The sequence below is a fragment of the Rhipicephalus microplus genome, unplaced genomic scaffold (assembly GCF_043290135.1).
Source record: "Rhipicephalus microplus isolate Deutch F79 unplaced genomic scaffold, USDA_Rmic scaffold_18, whole genome shotgun sequence".
Taxonomy (NCBI): domain Eukaryota; kingdom Metazoa; phylum Arthropoda; class Arachnida; order Ixodida; family Ixodidae; genus Rhipicephalus; species Rhipicephalus microplus.
The window spans coordinates 6,224,702-6,247,500 of record NW_027464591.1 but is presented as its reverse complement, the minus strand read 5'-3'; the positions used below and the strand labels follow the sequence as shown (position 1 = coordinate 6,247,500).

General features: G+C 46.9%; 2 protein-coding genes across 3 annotated transcripts in view; one reads left to right on the top strand and one right to left on the bottom strand.

Annotated features, from left to right (window-relative positions):
- LOC119178269 (ras-related C3 botulinum toxin substrate 2) overlaps positions 1 to 21,142 on the bottom strand; it is a 51,066-nt gene extending 29,924 nt beyond the window's left edge. Inside the window, exon 1 of one of the 2 annotated variants that reach the window (XM_075883533.1) lies at positions 20,385 to 21,142. The gene's annotated coding sequence lies outside the window, so the exon portion shown is untranslated. The remainder of the gene's footprint in view (positions 1 to 20,384) is intronic. The other variant, XM_075883532.1, reaches the window with a different exon arrangement.
- Positions 7,495 to 11,797, top strand: LOC142785100 (uncharacterized). Its single transcript, XM_075883518.1, has one exon. The coding sequence runs from the start codon at positions 8,377 to 8,379 to the stop codon at positions 11,011 to 11,013; it is 2,637 nt and encodes an 878-aa protein (XP_075739633.1). The 5' UTR covers positions 7,495 to 8,376; the 3' UTR covers positions 11,014 to 11,797.
- Positions 21,143 to 22,799: the final 1,657 nt, after the last annotated feature.

Here is a 22,799-nt window from a genome sequence, read left to right as displayed (position 1 = left end):
ATTGTCGAGAGATGGAATTAAGACGAAATGTTAAAACGGACCTCTTCGGCACGGAACTATTGTAATCTGCGCCCGCCAACGCGACATATAACATCCGGGCATGCGTCCGCCTTTTGCACTACGACGACTGGCCAAGTCACCGCAGCGAAGTGACAGCGGTGACAGCTCCGAAAGCGAGCCAGCAGAAGTTGCCCGTCGAGGAGGCGTACGAGTATGCATTGCGCGCATCGAGTGAAATTCAGGGGGCGCAGCGATCGCTTGCAGCGCAGCGCCCCACTCTTCTTCGCACGACGGCAACGTCACACGCACGACACAACACACACGCTCGCTCGAGCTGCCTCGCCCGGAAATGAGATAGCAGCAGAAGAAACGACGCGTACTATACATCAGATAGATCACGTTTCCGGTCGCCCCACGTAACGCCCGGTCCCGCACGAGCGACGCGGACACACGGCGTGCCCCAGCCGACCACTCCTTTTCGCAGCCTCCGCCCTGGCTGCACACCCTGCGTGTGTTGTGTGGCGTCCTTGTAACATCCCATTCCATTCATGGCGCTAGCCGGTTGAAGCAGCGAGGTCGGTCTCCCTCCGACGCTCTGTTCCGTCCGTCTTTGTGCGCCAGTTTACTGCGATGGAAGTCGGTTGTTCGTTATGCGCCGCAGGGACTGCAATTATTGACCTCCGCGCAACTTCAAATGGCGCACGCCACGCTGGCCTTGCGGAGGACACACTTATGGAGGAACCCTGCCCTAACGTGGCGATAGAGCGAGTGAAAGATGGTCACACCTCTCGGACCACCACCTTTCGTATACTCAAAACCGCCGTTCTCTACGTAGCAATCGCGTAACGTCATTGTCGTTGTTATTGCGCAAGCAAAACAAAAACGCTCAGAGAAAGCACGAAGCAAGCGCTCGTATGACTAGTCATTCATTTTAGTGTACATGCACGCTTCAACATATATAGGAACTCGAACTCACTGAACGCGAGACTTATTGATACTGAGACTTACTGAGTCATTTTGATAATTTAAGGGGGGAAAAAAGGCAGCAGTCTCAAGGAAATGGCAACAACTCGTACACGTTAATTCCAACAAAACGGCGGGGTTCCGTAAAGATCTCCGATGATGAACTGTGAGAGGCAGGCAAGGCCTTCGTGACCTGCTTTCGAACCTGCAGAACCCTACAGTTGCTCAGGCAAGACAATAAGAGCCTTCAGTTTACGATTCACAGCAGTTAACTGCATGGCGTTGCGAGACGTTTACGATTCACATTCTCGATGTATCTATTCAAAGGGAGCACACGGCGCGTGTGCAGATTATAACTAACCAGGAATGAAGCCACGCACAGGAGATAACCGATTTCAATCAAGTGCCTGCGTATGGTCGGGAATTCAATACTCCGTGGTATTATATGAGAATAAATCGGTCTTTAAGGACCACCCGACACACACACACACACACACACACACACACACACACACACACACACACACACACACACATCACGATTTATGAGCCAGCATGGGGCGAAGGCACGAGTGTTCGCCACATGTTTTCGTGTGCAGGTGCAGCAATGCTTTCCAAGATATGTCTAAACAGTCCTTTTTTTTTTTATCGGCAATCCGTCACATGTGGTATCAGTGTCTTAGTGCCATAATAGATAATACATCTGCCTACGTGTTCGCACGTATTGTTAAAGCGATTCTTTGTTAACCGGTAGAGTAGTGCTTATACGACAACGGTTGTTACCAATATGGAAATTAACTTCCCTGTGTGAAGTTATGCATCTGCGTGTCCGTTGTTCACTCCTCACTGTGCACATATCAATGCAATCGACTGACATCGTAAAGGTAGTGTCATAAGTGTCTCCTTAAGCTGCGGCTTGTTATGCCTAGAGCGAAATCTGACCGGCCATGATAGTATAGTGGTTATGGCGCTCCACCGCTGTCCTGGTGTTCGCGATAGAGCATTCCCAGCCATGCATCTCAGCGGCCGCCTATCGATGAAGGCGAAAAATGCCTGAGGTCAGTCTATACTTGGATTAAGGTGAACGAAAAAGAGCATCATATAGCCTATACTTCCAGAGTCCAGCACTGAGGCGTCCCCCTTAATAATACAGTTACGGGTGAATCGAGTTTAACTAAAATGTTTATTAACAGATGAGGCCGCGCAATGAGACGCGATGATGCTTGCTTACTTGATTTCGAGTGGCTCGTACCCACTGCGGGGATTAGCCAATTGGACAGGTATTTATTATAAGGAAAATTTAGAGTTCAGATGAAGGAAAGTTAAATAATCGGTCATATAAGTATTAAATATGTATAGACATTTAGTATGCAATAGTGTAAATTAGTGTGAATAAGTTAACAAACGCTATTTGATTCTCTCCATAATCAGAAGCAGCTATAGCTTCCTCCTCATTAGTCCGTATCGTGGGCCGGCTCGTACCATAGCATTGCCCGGTTCACCGATGCTCATGGGACGTGAAACCACAGCAATTATCATTATTACAAATACAATCCCAGATCGTTTAATACGAAAATAGTAACTGTTGGGTCTAACGTCCCAAAACTGCCATGTGATTATGAGAGACACCGTAATGGAGGGGCCCCAGAAATTTTCACACCTGGGGTTCTTTAACATTTATCTAAATTTATAAGTACACGGGCCTTAAGCAGTTTTGTCTCCATCGAAAAATGCGGCCGTCAGGGCCGGGATTCGTTCACGACTTGCGGCTCAGCAGTCGAGCACCAATGACCGCTACAGTGAATAGACCACCTCGGCGGGTGCCAAGTGAATGCACTGTTCATTCTAATATGCGTACACATCACCCGTGCGTACAATGTATTGTGGAAGCGAGATAAGGTAAAATGAAACAAATGAGGCTTGTTTTCTGACTAGGCCTACACCCCGGTTCATGAAAAACGGTACAGCCACAGTGGGGTCAACAAGAAGAACAACCCAAAACTACTGGATTCAAATACATTACTACGATAAATCACGAAAGACTTCAACACAGTTGCATTTGAACATACGTGGTGAAAATAATAGAAAATGAAGAAATTCAACGCCGATATCTTTCGTTTATAATATAATAAATAAGCATTATCAAATGAAGATTTTAAAAAATGCATCAAGTTGTCAACTCTAACGATGTATATGATGTTACCGTTGTAATGTATAGTGAACTGCAGTTAAGAGATACAGAAGAGGGTGAATGGATGTGTATGGACGTGTAATAATAATAATAATAATAATAATAATAATAATAATAATAATAATAATAATAATAATAAAGAAATGAAAGCGCCTCAGTCTGGATCATGAAGTAATCATTATCTTTGAGATGGTACACAGATGTGGTCAACTGTGCGATTCCCACTGCAGTATGCAGCAGGCTTTCGTGTTCTTGTGTTGCAGAGGGCACTTAAATTTCCTGGGCAGCAATGAGTGCGAAACGTATCGGAACTGTACGGTATGAGAACGCTGGACATCAAGTGATAGTAGGTTCGTCCTGTTGGATGAGTACTGCGACCATGAAGCCACATGGGAGTGTGCACAGAAAGGGGCAAGGCGGAGGCCTCCGCTTTCCGCCCCCCTCCTCCCCCCCCCCAAGTAAGTTACTGGGGTCGCCAGTCTTCCCCAGGGCCGTACTCAAAAATGTTTTTCGGTGGGTGCTGTTGTGTAGAACGGCTAATTTTGGCAAGTGGTGTCGATGTGAAGGAGAGTAAATACTTTGGTATCAACCGAAAAGTAAAAGTATACACGATGAAATTCGGGGGGGGGGGGGGGGGGGTGCCCGAACTTCCTCAACACCCCTCAGTTACCGCCCTAGTCTGCCCCGTACATTTACTTCGTCCCACCGGTCACTGTTTAAAGTGCAGGGTCAGGGGCCACGCAGGTTTGTTTATGTAATAGCGGTCGACGACCGCTAAGGCTGCAACGCAAGAACTGTTCACTTCCGAAAAACGTTTACGAGTATCCCTACCCAACTCTCTCACCGTGCACTTAAGACAGGCCGTTGTGAGAAAGCCGTCATCGCTTTGCTTTTTTTCCTTTTTTTTTATCCACTTCGAAGCTTCACATTTTTTGGACGCTACCATGGTAAGGTAGTGGTGTAGCTAGGGGAAGGCACACTGAGCCCGTGGCTCCCCCCCCCCCCCCTCGAAATTTTTTCGCCATGGCATACAGGGCTAAAAATGATCATTTCAAAGAGCCCCCGAATCCCCGAGTTCCCCCCCCCCCCTCCCGAAATCAAGGAAGTGCTTTTCCCCTCTCGCAAAAAAATGTCTACCTACGCCCCTGGGAAGAAGGAGAACTCGACATCCCCCACAATTGGGAGCCCCGCACAGACCTGTATGCGTCAAGCCAATGATTGACATCGTTATCTGCTGTTCTCACAAGATCAAAAAGGAGCTGAAGGCTATGCCGGGATGCGTGCGTCAGTAAAGCTTCTCTCAGTATGTATAGATTAAGGCATTTACATTTCCACGCGTGGAGATGAGACTGATTTTTTCACGGGCGTCAGCAATTGGATGAGTTGGTTTTTATATACAAGCGCTTACGCGTGCTCACACGTGTGTTCTGTGACCCACGAGGCAGTACAGAAGAAATAGCATATAGGAAGGACGAGTGAAAAAAAAAAACATATAGTAACAGAAAGGGGTTCATGGCGCGGGGCCAGCTAGTCCGCAAGTCTCATCTAGCACTGCTGGCTGTCCTCAGTCCAGAACGACACAGGTGGTTGCAGCGCTGTGGTCGCGACCCTGCGTGCCCTATCGACCCAACTGGTCTCATCGTCAATGCTATCGCTAATCGGCAACTCGTCCCACTCCGCCACCACACTCGCTCGGTGAATGGGACGGTGATACGGAGGGGAGAGGGGGGGTGGGGGTGGAATGTCCCGGCAGTAATATATACGCTGTGTCAGTGAAGGCACTGAATCGCGACGATGCTTGTCCCTTCTTACGTCTGCATTTACCTCAGACTGCTTTTTTTTTTGTTTACTCAACATGATTATAGCCTCACATAAGTGCTTACATAGGCACATTTCCGGCACGCAATAACAAACGTCCCTCGCATCGATGTAAAACTGGCCCCGTTTTCAATTTTATGCAAAGTGTGTCGCAGCGTCACGCACGAAGAGGACACAATGCAGGCCTGTCGTCATGCTCCGTTGTGTTCGGTGTATGCGTCTGCGGTTGGAAAGAAGTGGAAATTTGAGGGTTTTCAAGAAGAAAAAAAAACGAGCCCTTAAGCGTCCACTTCTTTGCTTCACTTATCGCGAGTGTCTTATTCTCGCATACCCAATGCCTTCAGGTGATATACCAGGTACTAGTCAGCTGCAAGCTCGTATAAGATGGCGTGCTACGTAACGACAAGAGGCAGAAGAAAGTGTTCCACACTTACCATCACGGCTACTAGCGACGCTAACACACCCAGTTTTAAATGCCGACCACCACATCATCATCATCATCCTGACTACGTCCGGTGCAGGACAAAGGCCTCACCCATGTTCCATTAGATAAATCGGTCCATATATACCTTATAAAGTGGATGGAGGGATGATCGCAGCTGTAGCCCAGTTAGTAGGGCATGGGACACGTTTTTTGAAGGTAGAAGGTTTGGTGCCTGCCAGAAACAAGTTCTTTTTTCGTCCATTTTTCTTTCCTCGCTTTTAGCACCACAATTACTGCTAATAACATCCCCTATACATTAGCATCATTGTTCGTTAGTTCTAATTAATATTGTGTCTAATGAAGAAAAACGAGTCACTTCTTTCCTTCACCCTGAAGAAATACATGCTTATTCATGAGAGTGCAACAGGGGCTAGCTGGCGTGACTTGATCCCTATCCGCGCTGCTGGATATTGACGAGAAGACAGGAACGAAAAAAAAAAAAAAGAATTGCGGGACCCTTAAGCTTCACCTAAACGCAATAGCAATATTTTGTCCCTAGTGCGTACTTCAACCACTCAGTGCATACTTTTTTATTGTATGATGTCGCTAAAGAAGTTTAAATTGTGCATTACTGCAATGTAATCAATAAAGTTGCGAGTGGCTTGTGTTCGTGAAGCTTTCGCATATGACTGCATTCTGTGTAATGGGTAGCATGCTTTAAACCACCAAGAATTATGCGCGTGAAATGTTTTCGCACACTAACATCCAAAAGGAGGTTATCAGACCCTATCTTGGCAGCTTCTCCGGAATGTCAGCACGTTTTATTTCCCTGGCGCAGTGGTTTATCGCGGTCGAGAATAATGGAAGTGGCTGTAACCAAAAATCGCTGCCGGGTTACCTTTTTCAACATTTACCTGCATAGAGCAAGTCGACCGCTTCCCCCACTGCGCCTCTTCAGTAATGAGGAAGAAGCTGTTAGTCATTACTTTCTATCCTGTTGCCGGTTCATGTCATTGAGGAGAAAATTCATAGCACCACTTCTTCGAAATATGGGTCTGGGAATACCAGAATCAGTTGTTCTTTTTTTTTTTTTGGCGCTTCTACTTTGGGCTACAGTCAATGGGATGTTTTCTACGCCATAGAAGAATTCATCAATGAGTCTGAAAGAATATCCGGCTAAATTTTTAATTATTTAAATATTTCATTACTAATATTTTCTACTTAAGACGTAAAATTAGTCATAGTTGCTTTGGTACGCGAAGGCAAACGCTTTTATCAATATACTGAATTCACGGTTGGTTGGTTTTTTAATTCGGATGTATATTCTACGTTGGCGCTTATAAGCTTCGCCCTCTTGTAAACCTCGAGAGGCAAGCCTCGCAACAGTGCTTAGGCCTTCCTAAGTTTGTAGCAATTAGAGTCTCCTATCTGGAAGCTAGACTCCCATCACTTGAATCGCGTTTCAAATTGTTGGCGGTACAATCATATTTAAACCTATATGAATCCTCGGTAAGGCGTTCCGAAACAGTTTTTATCTCCCATCCCGAGTTTTATTTGGAGCATATGGCCGAGCGTTCACATGCCTCAAGTTCTACATATACAGAGCTTTCTTGACAAATTAAGTGTCCATATTAGTGACGTATCTTCAATCAGTGATACCTCCAACTATACCAAAATGCAGTTTGACGCAATGTTTCCAAAACAAGCAAAACTAATGTTGCACCGGCTTTTAAATTCTATTTCGCTCGATAATCTGGTTTATTTACCAATAAGGACAGTCATTGCGAGAGATTGTTAACAATATGAAGAATAATGTGGATTCAGGACGCTCATTCTTCACGAAATGCTAGTATTACTTCCAGCGGAATGGTCGTGCATGACGATAGCACGGAACCATCTTTGAAAAGGAGACGGGGCTTCAACCCAACAACAGCACTCCTTTAACTCACGATAAACACGCAGGATCACGCTTGTCCTGTTCTGTGCGTCAGTTTTCTCTGTGTCCTGCATTAAAGCCGCTCTGTCCGGCGTTATACGAGTGTGAACCAGCGCGGCGCCGAATTTCGTTAACCCATTTAAGCACCCCCCCCCCCCCCCCCCAACTTCTTCCTTCCTGGCTGCGCTCCTGCTTACTCCATGTGTACGCGACTGCCTCAAATTTTCTAAGTTTTGTTTCATTTCTTTCTTTTTGCGTGTGTTGTGCCGTGCGAGTGTCCGTTGGTCACTCGAGGGGGCCGTCTTCCTTGTTTACGGGCAGCAGCGATCGGCGAGCCTCCCAGACCTGCGGGCGCCGGGTCAGCACAAAGGCGGCGGCCCGCTGTAATGCACCTTGCCAGTTCGGGTGCAAGAAGAGGGAAACATGTCCCTTTGTGCATCCGTGGCCTGTGGGACGGTCGACACTGTTTCCCCGAATGGCTAAGCGACGGACCTCTACCACTGACTTCGTGGAACAATTTGTGCACGTGCGTGTATGTGTGTGTGTGGTGCGTGCGCGTTTGTGTCAGCGTGCGCGTATGTGTACTCGGATCTGTGGTCGACAGAGGAGAGCGAGAAAGCGCGGGAAGAGCCAGAGACGCAGCGAGAACGGCGAGCGAACAAGAGTCTGCGAATTGCGAGCGACTTGAGCGGTTGTGCGTTGTGCGATGTGCGGAATTGAACGGTTGCGCGAGTAATAATTGTAACCTAGTTTTTTAATTAAATACAGCCTTCTTTTGTTTACATTTTCTTAACAGTGCGTGAGTCGTGTGTTGTGTCTTCTATCAATTTTCACCTTTTTACGGCCATACCGGCGACACCCTAAATTTTACCAAAAGCGGGATAGAGGACGCTAACATTCATCAGAAGTGGGATTTGACCGATTTTAGAAAACGTTCGGAACGAGTTTGAAAAACCTTAGCGAGGAGTGCGATTGCATCAGTGCGAGAACAAAGCAATGGTGGACTTCCAGTGAGCGTGCACTTCCAGAGAGCTAACAACAGCCATGCTGGACGGATCATCGCCGGAGGAGAGTGGTCACCGTGATGAGGACGACTGTGCTGGGCTCACCAAGCGGGAACTTTTCGACGCTTTGCGCGAGAAAGACCGCTTGTTGGCGGACCTGCTGCGGCGGCTGCCTCAGCCGGAGTCGTTGGGGGCTCCACACCAGGCGGCCATCAACACGTTTCAGGTGATGCCCGATTTGAGCAGAAATATTCCAGACTTTTCCGGTGATGGTTGCGCGTCAGCAGCCCGGGAATGGATGGAAGGTTTGCGCCAGACGGCTACGCTTCACCGGTGGCCAACGCCATTCCTGCTCGAAACTGCCAAGTGTCACCTGGTCGGCGCCGCAAAGGATTGGTACCGTTCGAGAGCTGCCGAAATTTCATCATGGGACGATTTCGAGCGGATGTTTGGGCGGACTTTCTACAGCCAGACACGGGCGGCGGAGCGATGGAGGCGTATGCAAGAGCGAATGCAGCAGCGAAATGAGAACACGGCTGCGTACTTTCACGAGAAGGTGCGCCTTTGCAGAGAGGCGCATTTGGATTTCTGTGATACGAGGGAGCAGGTGCTGACCGGTCTCCGATCGCGGGAGTTATGCACGATGCTTCTGGGAAGGTCGCACGAAGACGCGGATGACCTGTTGCACGACATTCAGGAATTTGAGAGGATCGACCGTGAGCGACGGGAACGCTTCGGGACAGCGGCTGAGCGAAGAGCGACAAGCGATGCAGCTCGTATGCAACCTGCACCCAAGGCACCGCTGCAGGGAGCGTCCGGGTACGACAGGCGGGACCAGCGACCACCTATCACAAATCAGTACGGTGAGCGAAAATGTTATAATTGTTTTGAATTCGGACACATCTCGCGGGATTGCCCAGAGGAAAGACGAATAGAAAAATGTCTTAAATGTGGGAAGACTGGGCATACCCAAAAACACTGCCAAGCAAAAGGCCCCAGAAATGAGACCAACGCTGTCTCTAGAGAGAAAATTGACCCTGGCGTGCTTTTGAAGCACGTTAAATGGAATGGCAATGAGGCTTTAATTGGCATGATAGACACAGGCAGTTCCGGTTGCTTACTGCGCGAATCAGCGGCGGTGCGGTGCGGAGCGGAAGTGCTGGAAGATGCGACAGCTCTGTATGGTTTCGGCAGCCAGAGAGTTCCAGCTGCTCGTGCGATTGGCAGGTGCCGGGCCGACTTGCTGATAGATGGCGTCGTTGGCAAGAATATACAGATACTTGTTGTACCTGACGAGGCCCAGACGGTCGATTTGCTTGTCGGTCGCACGTTTACCGAACTGCCATATGTGACCTACGCTAAGCTGGGCGGCAGCTTGCAATTCTGGCATAGAGACGAGTGCCCATTCTCACATCTTGAACCCTTCGTTTCATGTCCAAAATTACGTTTGAAAACTGCTGAAGAGACCCCACTGCAGGCCAATGTTATAAATTGGGTGAGACTGTCATCGCAGTCTACCGTCACTGGTGCAGTGCTATGCAACAACTGTGGGTGCGAAATTCTTGTTGACATGGAGGACGGAGAGGTTACTGTGCCGGTGTTTGCGAGCGGAAATGACGTGGTTCTACGTAAAGGACAAAGACTTGGCCACGCGACAGAGGTGGACATCCCGGGTTGCGAGATGAAGGAAATAAATGAGTGCAGAGAGGAGTGCAGCGCGGCGAAGCCAGAGCAAATTCTGGTTACGGAGGCGCGACGGCCGATTGGGTGCGAGGGATTTAAAATGGGCCCCTCCGTAACAGAGGAGCAGCGTCGTGAGCTCGCGTGCCTCCTAAATGAGTACCGGGATTGTTTCGCCGCCAATCTCAGCGAACTTGGCTGCACATCTGCCCTTTCGATGGACATACAGGAGATACCTGGTAGCGCACTCGTGGCTGTTCGGCCTTACCGCACGAATGCAGCAAAGCGAGATGCTATACGTGACATCGTCGGAGAGCGGAAAAGAGAGGGAATCGGAACTGAGACACATTCCGAGTATGCGAGCCCAGTCATTACTACATCGATGGTCGATACAGAGCAGCGAGATTGGGACGAAAAGCTCAGTGAGGCAGAGTGCAGCTTGAACAACGCTGTAAACAAGACGACCGGGAAGACTCCCTTCGAGATGTTACATGGTTATCGACCGGAATTTCACAGCGTGGCACTGAAGCGCTTGGTTGAATCCAAAGCGTCAGAGTGGGAGGAGCCTGGCGGGCTGCGCGAACATGTACGGCAGCACCTCGTGAGCGAGCAAAAGAAGAAGGTAGCTTACGACAAGCGCCACTTCCCGGCTAAAATGTACAGTGTCGGTGACGTGATCTTCATGACGAGGGCTCCAGAACAGACGGGAAGGCCTGGCAAAGCCCAGCCAAAATATAGGGGCCCCCTTGCAATCACGGCAGTGTTGCTAGCTGACACGTATCGAGTTGCCGACCTTGACGAAACAAGGGCGAGCCGCTTCGCGACCACTGCGCACGTGTCGCAGTTGAAGTGCTGGACAACGACCAATACGCATTCACACCTTGATGACGACGGAGAGTCTGCGGAGGAGTCGGACGCCCCCGAATGTGAGGTGCAGCGACTGAGACGTTCGGCCCGTAGCTGCGCCAAGACCTATCCCTATGCGAGTGCGCCATAGTTGCGTTGGCGTCTGTTGAGAACTTCAGTGCGTGCCGGGATTTACCGAGTGAACTGTGCGTACTGAAACAGTTGTTTTTTTTTTCTTGTCTTCTTCGACGAAGGAAACAATTCTGTTTGTGTATTGGCGTGTGGGTTTGTTTATGATTTTTTTCCATTAACGAGGACGTTAATGACTGTCAGGACGACCGAGTGTACGCGACTGCCTCAAATTTTCTAAGTTTTGTTTCATTTCTTTCTTTTTGCGTGTGTTGTGCCGTGCGAGTGTCCGTTGGTCACTCGAGGGGGCCGTCTTCCTTGTTTACGGGCAGCAGCGATCGGCGAGCCTCTCAGACCTGCGGGCGCCGGGTCAGCACAAAGGCGGCGGCCCGCTGTAATGCACCTTGCCAGTTCGGGTGCAAGAAGAGGGAAACATGTCCCTTTGTGCATCCGTGGCCTGTGGGACGGTCGACACTGTTTCCCCGAATGGCTAAGCGACGGACCTCTACCACTGACTTCGTGGAACAATTTGTGCACGTGCGTGTATGTGTGTGTGTGGTGCGTGCGCGTTTGTGTCAGCGTGCGCGTATGTGTACTCGGATCTGTGGTCGACAGAGGAGAGCGAGAAAGCGCGGGAAGAGCCAGAGACGCAGCGAGAACGGCGAGCGAACAAGAGTCTGCGAATTGCGAGCGACTTGAGCGGTTGTGCGTTGTGCGATGTGCGGAATTGAACGGTTGCGCGAGTAATAATTGTAACCTAGTTTTTTAATTAAATACAGCCTTCTTTTGTTTACATTTTCTTAACAGTGCGTGAGTCGTGTGTTGTGTCTTCTATCAATTTTCACCTTTTTACGGCCATACCGGCGACACCCTAAATTTTACCAAAAGCGGGATAGAGGACGCTAACACATGTGACAAGCGAAGAGAAAACGTCGAGCCGGCTATGGCCCATGTCCGTTCGCTGCCCTACGTATTCGGAGCACAGCCGCCGCCTGGGACGTCTCTTTATCTACGAACACACACCAAGCAACGTTATCGTGTTCGTACGCGTGTTTTAGGGCCAACGCTGCATGCAAAGGCGATACTATAGTCGCGAGGGCGCGCTAGTTTTTCTCGTCGTTCTGAAACCGTGCAGCGCTTGAAAGTTGCGCTGCCGCGTACAAAACGCGAGCCGAACGGTAAAATTGAACTTCGATGTGAAAAGAACAAGCTAAGAACAAAAGTAAGCAGACAGGATCGCTTTGTGCGCATAGTGAATTTTGTCGCCTCTCTCTCTCTCATATATATATATATATATATATATATATATATATATATATATATATATATATATATATATATATATATATACATATGCACGTAGCATTGCTATATCATTCCCTGTTCGTTTAACAAATGCGGTCAAACGATTTTCTTTCTGGTTTCATTATGGTCTCTTTCCTTGTCTACATCTGCGTTTTTCTTCCTTTTTATTTTATTCCTTCGTTGCTGAGCATTCCTTCTGCCCCTTTTTCTTCAGTGAACTGACTATAGTAGGCGTTAAGTCCCTTGTACACAGTGGCTGTTGACTACTCGTATTGCTCCCCTCTTTCATGTTGCAAGTTCAACAACAACAGTAACGGCGACAAGGACGAAATAATAATGAGAATAAAGTCAACGCAATTAACAATATGAAGAAAATTATTAAGAAGGAAACGGTATGTATCAAGACCAAAAATTGAGAAGGTTCTATAAATTTCTATACAAGTTATGAGAGTGAAAACGTCACGAAATTATAGAGAAAATTTTTCACAGTGGGTGCGAGCAACAGTTAGTGGGTGACCAAGAACAACAACAACAAGACACCGTTGATGTGGGCCGTATCAACGCCTCTTTAACAAAAAGAATGCCAACTGAAATTGCGTAGTGACGTCAGGCAGGAAGACGGACCAGCTTCACATCTCGACTGGTATAGCTGGCCTTGTTATTTGTGAGCGCGCGTTGAACGAATTGACAGAGGCACGGGTCGCCCACATAGATGTCATAAGAACGGTCGCTTCCTGTGCGATACGCCGCTGACGACAACACGCCCGCCGGGTCTGACTGCACAAAGTTTGCGCTGGCTGTCGGGTCAAGGTGACGCCACGACCTGCAAACAACGCCCCCGACCCGAGTAGCCTTTTTTACCATTCTTCTTCGACTGTCGCGTCTGCCTTTGGGCCACTCCTATAGCCAATGGGCGTATACAGAAATGAATCACATCGGGCACTCTTTAAGAACTTGCTCCGACCGCAAGGCAGCCCCGCCGCGGTGGTCTAGTGGCTAAGGTACTCGGCTGCTGACCCGCAGGGCGCGGGATCGAATCCCGGCTTCGGCGGCTGCATTTCCGATAGAGGCAGAAATGTTGTAGGCCCGTGTGCTCAGATTTGGGTGCACGTTAAAGAACCCCAGGTGGTCTAAATTTTGAGAGCCCTCAACTACAGCGTCTCTCGTAAGCATGTATGGTGGTTTTGAGACGTTAAACCCCACATATAAACCGACCGCAAGACATCGCCATTTCATTGAGAGGCTTTCTTCGATGCAGCTGACGACTGCATGTCAATGGCTAAAGGCACACTAAAGTGAAACAATGGCTCGGTTTAATTATATTGATTAACTGTACTCTGAGAGCTCTAATGACGTTACTTTTACCATGTGATGCTCCTTAACAAAAGGCGAAAATCAAGGTAAAACGAATCATTTATAAATTCCTCCCCAAGACCTCCGTGAATGACGTCACAGATTTCAGTGTGTTCTTCGTATTTTGGCGACATTGGCTCAACGAGGTTTCTGAAAACTTGGTGCGTGAAGTCTCTGGCACTAATACCAGAACAATAGTCTTTTTTTTTTCTTTAGTGACACTTTAAAAAAGTACACAACGCGCACTCGAACGAACGCACGAATCAGCGCATACATACAAAAACGCAAAAAACGCGCGTGCACGACAAGACTATAGTCGTCGGGCGCTTTGTTAGCAATAGGAACGACCGACTGCACCCGCGAAGAACGGACGGCGAGGTGGAAGGGCCTTTCCGAAGAACTGGAAATTTGTGGAAGGCGACACGCAGGAACAATGTGACCCAGTCTTCCGCGGTTATCTCGACAAGCATCGCGCGTACGCTTCACGCTGCTTCGTATAGCATTACAAAAAAAAAAAAGCAATTAAAAATATTGAAGTGGTCGACGTATCGAACCTTGTTCTCTTATAGAGCGCGTCTCGTCCTACTTGTGCTTATTAGAGATCTTCCTACACTGTAGCTTATTAAGCAAATCAATGCGGCTTTACGAGTTTGTTTTCTTCCTTCTAATCCTAGTTTGTCGTTTCATGCGCAGCGTCATAATCTCTGCCTTTTCAGCCTGCTTCTTCACTTCATCAGCGTTGGCGTGCGTTACGGATGCAAGCATCTACTCCACTCGGCGCGATCGGCAACGGGGACCCTGCAGGAATAAACGAACTTCCGTTACGACAGCGGAGTTGCAGGAGCTCACTTACGAACATTTGGAAGATGACTACGTTTCTTTTGTTTGTCTAATTAGAAAATTACCTTTTCTCGCGTTTGCTTGTCCCGATTATGAAGCCAGATAATATAATAAATGTTAATGCACGCAGCCATTATGCACCAGTTGCTTAGCTATTCGGTGGCACACCAGGCTCGGGCTCCCCCCCCCCCCCCTTTTTTCTGAAGTTTTTTCCGCCATGGAATACAAGGCACGAAGTGACACTGGGCCACATCTGACTGCCCTGCCCCCACTTCAAACCAAAGAAATACGGCACCCCGAAAAAAAAAAATTGCCTAGCTCCTGAAATGCACGCCCGAACAGGGGGTGGCCGTGAGGTAGGCATGAACACGATATGTTCTATCCAACACCCTCTTAGATATGTCTTACATTAATAATAATAATAATAATAATAATAATAATAATAATAATAATAATAATAATAATAATAATAATAATAATAATAATAATAAATGAAAGAGTAAGTTTTCAAACTTACTCTCGCAGAATTTCTGAAGAGTGCGCCTCAGAAGTTCTGGCTTTATATGAGCGGCCGAAAAGAAAAAATTGAACAGATCACTGTCGGATCGAGAACAGTGACGCAAAAGACTGAGATAGCAGACCAGTTTAACAGGTTTTTCCAGTCCGTGTTCACGATGCCGTCAGATGTGCGCGGTGATAGCAACTTGCATTATTCATGCGCATTTCCTATGGAACCCTTATTGTTTGATCAAGAAGGTGTATTTTCTCGGTTGCTAAATCTGGATGCAAAGAAGGCTAGCGGCCCGGACAAGATACCAACTGCTTTTCTGAAAATATACGCAGAATGGGTATCGTTCTTCCTTGTTATTATCTTCAAAAAATCTTTAGAAACTCACTCTATTCCACAGGACTGGCTCTGCGCAATTATCATACCTTTGTTTAAAGCTGGCAACCGAATAATTATTAGCAACTATCGTCCTGTGTCACTGACGTCTGTTTGCTGCAAAGTCATAGAGCATATAATAGCAAAGCATATCATGGTTCACTTGGAGGTTAATCACTTACGTAATGACTGTCAGCATAGATTTAGAAGTGGCAAGTCCACAGTGGTGCAATTGATTCAAACAATTCATGATTTCAGCTCGGCTATAGACGATCGCAAACAAGTTGATGTAATTTGTATTGATTTTGCTAAAGCCTTTGATGTTGTAAACCACACTAAACTGCTTTTTAAACTGAGTAAAATGGGATTCAGTGATGAAATTTAGATTGGATTGGCGCCTACCTGAGTAAACGCAAGCAAGCAGTGGGGATTGATGGTTCTTTTTCAGCTACGCTAGATGTGTTTTCAGGTGTGCCTCAAGGGTCCGTGCTTGGCCCGCTGTTGTTTTTGTTGTACATAAATGATATAAGTACTATTGTAAAGCCACGTGTTAAGATGAAACTTTATGCTGATGATTGTTTGATTTATATGCCTGTAAGCTGTACTGATGATCAACTCGAGTTAAATAAGTGCTTTGAAGATTTGGAATTGCGGTGTTGCGAATGGGGTATGCAAATTAACTTTAAAAAAACAACATATGTACACATTACCAACAAGAAAGGTGTTCTCAATTTCTAGTACAACATCGGGAGCAACAAACTCAGTAAAACGTCCCATTTTAAATACTTAGGCGTGACAATTACGAACAACCTAACTTGGCACCGTCACACTGAATCGGTTTGTTCTGAGTCATTTAAAAAACTGTGTTTTCTACGAGCAAAGATGCATAAAACACCGAAACACGTAAAGCTGCTTGCATACCACACATATATTAGACCTAGACTAAAATACGCCTCTGTGGTTTGGAGCCCTCACCAGACACACTTGGTCACTAAGTTGGAACGTATTCAGAGGCGTGCAGCTCGGTTTGTGTTCTCTAGATATAGAAGGCGGGATTCAGTAACTGATATGCTAAATTCATGCAATTTAGAATCACTGGAAATTCGAAGACGGGAACAAAAACTTAAAACATCATTTCGTATAATCCAAGGGATATTCAAAATACCTAAAGACGAGTACATACGCCTTCCCGGAAAACGTAGCACTAGATTGAATCATGATGCCCCCATTGAACCTTTCAGCGCTTGCACTGACATCTTTCGGTGGTCATTTTTCCCGGATGCTATAGAACAATGCAATTCTTTACCCCAACATGTTATTAATAGCACCGATGTGCAAACTTTTGAAAGAGAAATTGATGCTTACTTTGGTAATGGTTGAAGTACTGCCCATTATGTTTTCCTGTGTTTATTGCTTAGTGGTTTTTTTAGGTGTTCTGTTTGTACTCATATTGTACTCCCTCCCTGTTATGACCCTCAAGCGAGGGTTGACAGTGTTATTAAATAATAATAATAATAATAATAATAATAATAATAATAATAATAATAATAATAATAATAATAATAATAATAATAATAATAATAATAATAACAAGCGAGTCCAAACAGCCATTCCTCAATAAACGCTGAGCGGTCCGCTGTACAGCTAATTCGCTTTTTTTGTATTTTCCGCAGTTGTGCAAGAAATACGGAAACCGAGACGGCCCACCCACCTCTCCTCCTGAGAGAGGGCGCTCGCTCGATGCTTCACATCCGCACGCGGGTGCAGCATGTGCACCATGCCCGCGCATAATACACCGTGCAGTTATGAGAAATGTAAATACGCCAGAGGTGTTGCCCTTGGGAAGTCCACGTGAAGTAGCACGCGCTTACACTGCGAGCGTAAGCGTGCACTACAAGACACGCGTGCCCGCCCTTGCCGATCTCCTCCGCCAGCTCAAGCTGTGGTAGATCTCTGCGATGGCACTAAGCCAGGGCCGAGTGAAGGGTATATATATGTGAAGGACCAGAGGCGCTTTCAAGAGCTCTCGGAAGTGCATGCTTTCTTACATGCATGGCTGCTGCAGTTGCGCAGGATACTTGATGCGATTAAGACAAGCCGGACGGGCATGGGCGTCGCAAGAATTCTTTTTTTTTTCCTTTGGGGTAGGGCGGGAGGTTTAACCATGCATTATGGAGCCTGCGTTTGCATACGTTTCTGTATATATACAAATGTGAAATTTAAGGGTGGGGGAGGGGGGAGGTAAATAAATGCCCCAACCTACCCCTGGCTATGCGAATGTGTGTTTGCAAGTGTGCGTCATGTTATGCATTCAAAAATGAAGACTTTCGGTCGCCTCCCTTATCGTACGAGTCCGAAAGTAAAAAAAAAAATTCTCAATGGAAGCGAGAATAAAAACGAAGTGATGACGTGCTTCTCACAACTGCCTGCTTTCAGTCCCCGGTTTTCGAGGATGATTGCGGGAAGTAAACGGTTTCTGGGGGGCAGCCTAAAGAATCCTCAGCTGATATTGTCGTTTAACGACAGCGTGATCACAACCCCGCCCTTCAGAAAGACACTGCCCCATCGTGGTGGTGTAGTGGCTAAGGCACTCGGCTACTGACCCGCAGGTCGCGAGATCGAATCCTGACTGCGGCGGCTGCAATTAGATGGAGGCAAACATGCTCTAGGCCCGTGTGCTCAGATTTTGGTGCACGTAAAAGAAGCCCAGGTGGTCGAAATGAAATTTTCGGAGCCCTCCACTATGGCGTCTCTCATAATCATATGGGGGTTTTGGGACGTTAAACCCCAGATAGTATTATTAAAGCGACACTAAATAGAAAAAAAAACCTATTTTCGCGTATAAGTACAGTACAATTTCACAATCCTGAAAACACCGCTCTTACCGTGACACAACCCTTGGTGAGCGAGAAAACACGTGAAAAGAAAATATGGCTGGAAACGCCACCTTGTGATTCCCCCACCAAACAACGTGACGTCCTATATTGTGAAGGCGTCTACTGTAGTTCGCTATGGCGTCTACTCAGGGGTGGTGCCATGGGTGAGGGTACGGAGAGACTGGAGCCCCCTTCCCCCCAAATTTTCGCCCGCCCCCCTGCTGGTCCGGCCCCCAACAGAGAACATAGTCATTACACAATAGCTAAGTTCTCAACCCTCCCCCCCCCCCCCCCCCCTGAAGGATCTCATTTATGGTGGGTGCCCCCAGGTAAAATAAAATTAATCCAGGCGCCGCACCTGCGTTTGCTAGCTCCAACGCAACTTCTTATCGATAAAACTTTTATCGAGCCAACGTTGCGAAAATACGAAAAATACATTTTGAAAATTCTGACGTCACACGTGGCAATATCGGCGCGAAATTTAAAAATTAAACTTCAACCTTGATTGTATCCTCTAATAATGAACCTATTATATTGAAATATATGGCATTAAAATTCTCAGAGTCACACTGGGCCATCCGGCAAGCTGAAGATGCCGCCCGGGTGCAAGGGGTTCGAGCGGTCACCTGAGGCACCGCGATCATAACCAACGGAGAGTGGGAGGGGACAGGGGTTAATCTCCTCTTCCACCTCCTCGCCCGGTAAAACTGCCGGACTTTAAATAAAGTCCATTCATTCATTCATTCATTCATTCATTCATTCACTCAGTGTAGTTTGTCAACCTAAACCAAGTCATTGTTTCTCTCTAGTGTCCCTTTAAACAGCGACGGGACTGACCAAAGTTACTTGCGGGCAGGCGTGGCGTACCTCTGGTTAAGGGGTCTGCCAATTAAGCTGTTCTGCAGATTAATAGGATCTGCCCCCCCCCCACATTCTTGCCCTTTTCATGTGCACACGCCTATGAGTAAGAATGAACGGACGGAAAAACATTGAAGTTATTCATTTTTAAGAACCACTGATTACCCCATGATAGATAGATAGATAGATAGATAGATAGATAGATAGATAGATAGATAGATAGATAGATAGATAGATAGATAGATAGATAGATAGATAGATAGATAGATAGATAGATAGATGCATTGGGGAAAGAAAGGGTTTGGGTGTGTACCTTCAGGCGAGCAACGTGACGTGGCAAAAAGAAAATACACAAAAAAGCTGTTTAACTATTTCAACATCCGTTGTGACATCGCGCGTTGCGAGAACTTCCAGTGTGAGTCGTCGGCAGGTCACTTTTTTTGTCGTCGATATGCGTAATAACGGGCGAATTGCAAGAGCTAGCTAGCATACACAGTTCGTGCCTGTAACGGGCGAACTTCCGAGCGAATGAGTGGCTTGTCGGGCATTACCCGGTGCATGAGTCACTATATCGAAATTTGACCCACGTGACGTGATCGTCGCAGCAAGGGGAAAATCTAAAAGGAGAAAGCATAAATAGTAAATATTGCGGCAAGAACTATATATATATATATATATATATATATATATATATATATATATATATATATATATATATATATATATATATATATATATTGAAGAAAACATTTGTGTGTGTGTGTGTTACAGCAGGACCGTACTCAGACATATTTTTTTTCGGGGAGTGTTTATGTGCAGAACGGCTAACTTTGGCGACTGGTAGCCGCCGATGCGAAGGCGAGTAAGTATACCTTAGTATCACCCGAAATGTTAAAGCGTGAAAACAATCTCGCGGAGTGTTAGAAGCTGCTCATCTACACCCCTGCGGTGGAGGGGTGGTAGAAGGTGGGGGAGCTCGGTCGTATACGACAAGATGTGAACCCGCGCGCGAGACACGACGCGAAAACGCGCGTATATAGTCGGGCACATCAAAAAGCGGCGCGTACCGCGAGACGCACAGCACTGTCCCTCTCAATAAAAAAAAGAGGCAAACAAAGAAAATTTACAACAGTCGTCTTCCCTCCGCTTAAGTACGACAACGTGCCATCGTTTCAGCGCGTGCGTGTTGCCGGCTTTTACTTTCGATAGACGTGCTGCAGCCGCATAAGAAGTGAAGGGTCGCACGCCCAAAACGTAACGCAAGCCACACTCACTCACCTGCGCTCAAAGTGGCATTCCAGTCAGTAGGTCGACGACGAAAAGTGGCGCAAGAAGTGTTTTTCTCTTCTTTCTTCCGGCGACGAAGTGCAGATGCAAAAAGAAACTAGCTCCAAGCAAGGACCGTCCCACGCTCAGCGTAGCAGCTCCCGTACCGCGTAGCGATGACAGGAGCACTGACGACGCTCACTCGGCGGCGGCGAGTTTTTTTCGAAACCGCAGTGGCTTCGCAACAGTTGCTTTTGCTTTCCACACTGCACGGCCGGTCGGGCGCTCGCCGCTTTTGTCGTTGACGGGACAACCGCAGCAGCTCCGACGGGCAAGCGCTTCGTATCTCGGTAATTTCCCGGATATCTGACTGCCCTTGCAGTGTGACGGCAGTTGCACAGAGGGAGGGAGAGAATACGGACTCGAAAGCGCGCAGGAAGTGAACTGAGCGTCGAAGGGAGCAGCGAGAGAGAAACGCTGGTGTTGGGTCCACGCGGAGTGACACGCGGAACAAACAAAGAAGGGCGAGAAATTAATTGACACTGGTTCCGAGAGAGTTAAGCGTGAGCGCGCGCGTTGCGTCGCTCATGGGGTGCGGCTTAAAAGTGGCGGCGGCGGTTGCGAAGAAAAGTGCTGCTCTGCGAGAGTAGGAGAGGAGGCAGAGGGGAGAGGGGTGGTTACTCGCGAGGAGTCTTTTTGATGGGCGGTGGCTGAAGCGGGGAGTTTCGTTTCTGCATCGCGCGAGGAGTCGCGTGGGCGAATCACCCGCTGAGCGAGGCGTTGGCCGAGTGAGATTAGATGAGAGAGAAAGAAGGGGGAAAGTTGCGTTTCCTTTTTTTTTTTCACTTCGTGTCTTTTATTCGACTCGCGAAGACCTTATCTATCTCTCCCGCGCGACTGCCGCCCTCTGGCCACAGTTTCTTTAGACACTGCAGGACGGATGGCAGACGATGCAGCTCGTTTGCACGAACTTAAAGAAATAAAAACAGCAAACAAAGGAGAGCGCGCCAAGTGCAAAAGGGATGAGCGAACGCTAGCTTCGAAAGTCCGGTTCGGTATCCACGCTGTTCGCGTTTGGCAAGCTGCGCCGCGTCGCCCAAACCTCCCTCAACGCCTGCTGGGTACTCCAAGATGCTGTCCCATACCGTTTCCTGAGGACAACGAAAAAACGAGGGCTATAATACTTTTGAAGCGAATTCGCGATAATGTAATAATTAAAGTACAGCGACTGTCGACAGTCGTCTATTAGTCGACGCAGTTAACTTCGTAGTTAACCTATACGCAGCGGAAGCTAGCTTGCAGCCAACAACGATTTCCGCATTCAAGTACACATGATTCTTATTAAAAATGCGTCTTTACAGCTCTGCAACGGGACGAATTTGAACATTTGTTGCATGTGGAAAGTGAGTTCAAATTGCAGCAAGTCTACCAAGCGTAATTCTCATTTACAATGTCAGGGTTTTTTTTTTTTCAGAAGGTGGTGCTAGAAATTAGCAATTTGTGAACGAACTATAGAAGCACTATGTTTACAATAGAAATCCACAACTATATAGTGGAAACAGTTAAATTAGTTTAGTAAACTGTCTTTATTAAATAGCGCATCTTGAAAGAACAACTCTGATACACATTCACAACTTGCGCAAAAGTATTCGTTTTTTTTTTTTGCTGTGATTATGTGAACTTTACACTAATGCTTTATAGGCACATTTAAAACTGGTGTCGGCACACCAATTTATTGCTAATATGACATAAGTTATGTATACTTTATATATGTGCCTGATAGACATTCAGAACGACACGTGCGTATGCACGCAACATTCCAAAGAGCACTCGTTAAAGCTGGCTTCGCCGCATTAAGCGTCACTACGCGGGGAAGCAAGCTTTACAAGCTATATTCGCGTTTTAGGAGGCGGTCAACATGAAAGCTTGAGGCATACGCCGTCATTCTCAGCCTGTTTCCACTGCAGAACTAAGGTTTCTCCATACGGTCTCTAGTTTATTCCACCTTCACAAAAGAACAATTGTAATTACAAAACTTGTCATGTAAGAAGAACTATTTATTTCCTTTTGATTGTTCCATAAAACATTGTGTTTCAATGTAAAGCAGAAAGATTATTTCAAATTTACTATTTTTTCGTTAAGTTTAGAAACATCCATGGTATGAAAAAATTTTAATGCAAAATATACATTATATAGAGTAAGTATTCATTGCTTAGATTCTACATAGAGCCATATTGTAAGGGAGGGAAATGCAAACATAGAACGGTCTGGTGAAACTTGTGGAGGCGTGTATGACCCACAAATCGTTGTATTATTATTCGGCTTCAAATACAAAGCCTAAAAGTCTTTTCTTACTACATATGTAAAGCAATTGAATGTGGTGTCAAAACAAGAAATAGTACTCCTTGGATAATTTTTCCGATAAAT

What these genes read in the sequence shown, in the direction of transcription:
- LOC142785100 (XM_075883518.1), top strand. Translation starts at nt 8,377, where the DNA reads ATGCTGGACGGATCATCGCCGGAGGAGAGTGGTCACCGTGATGAGGAC.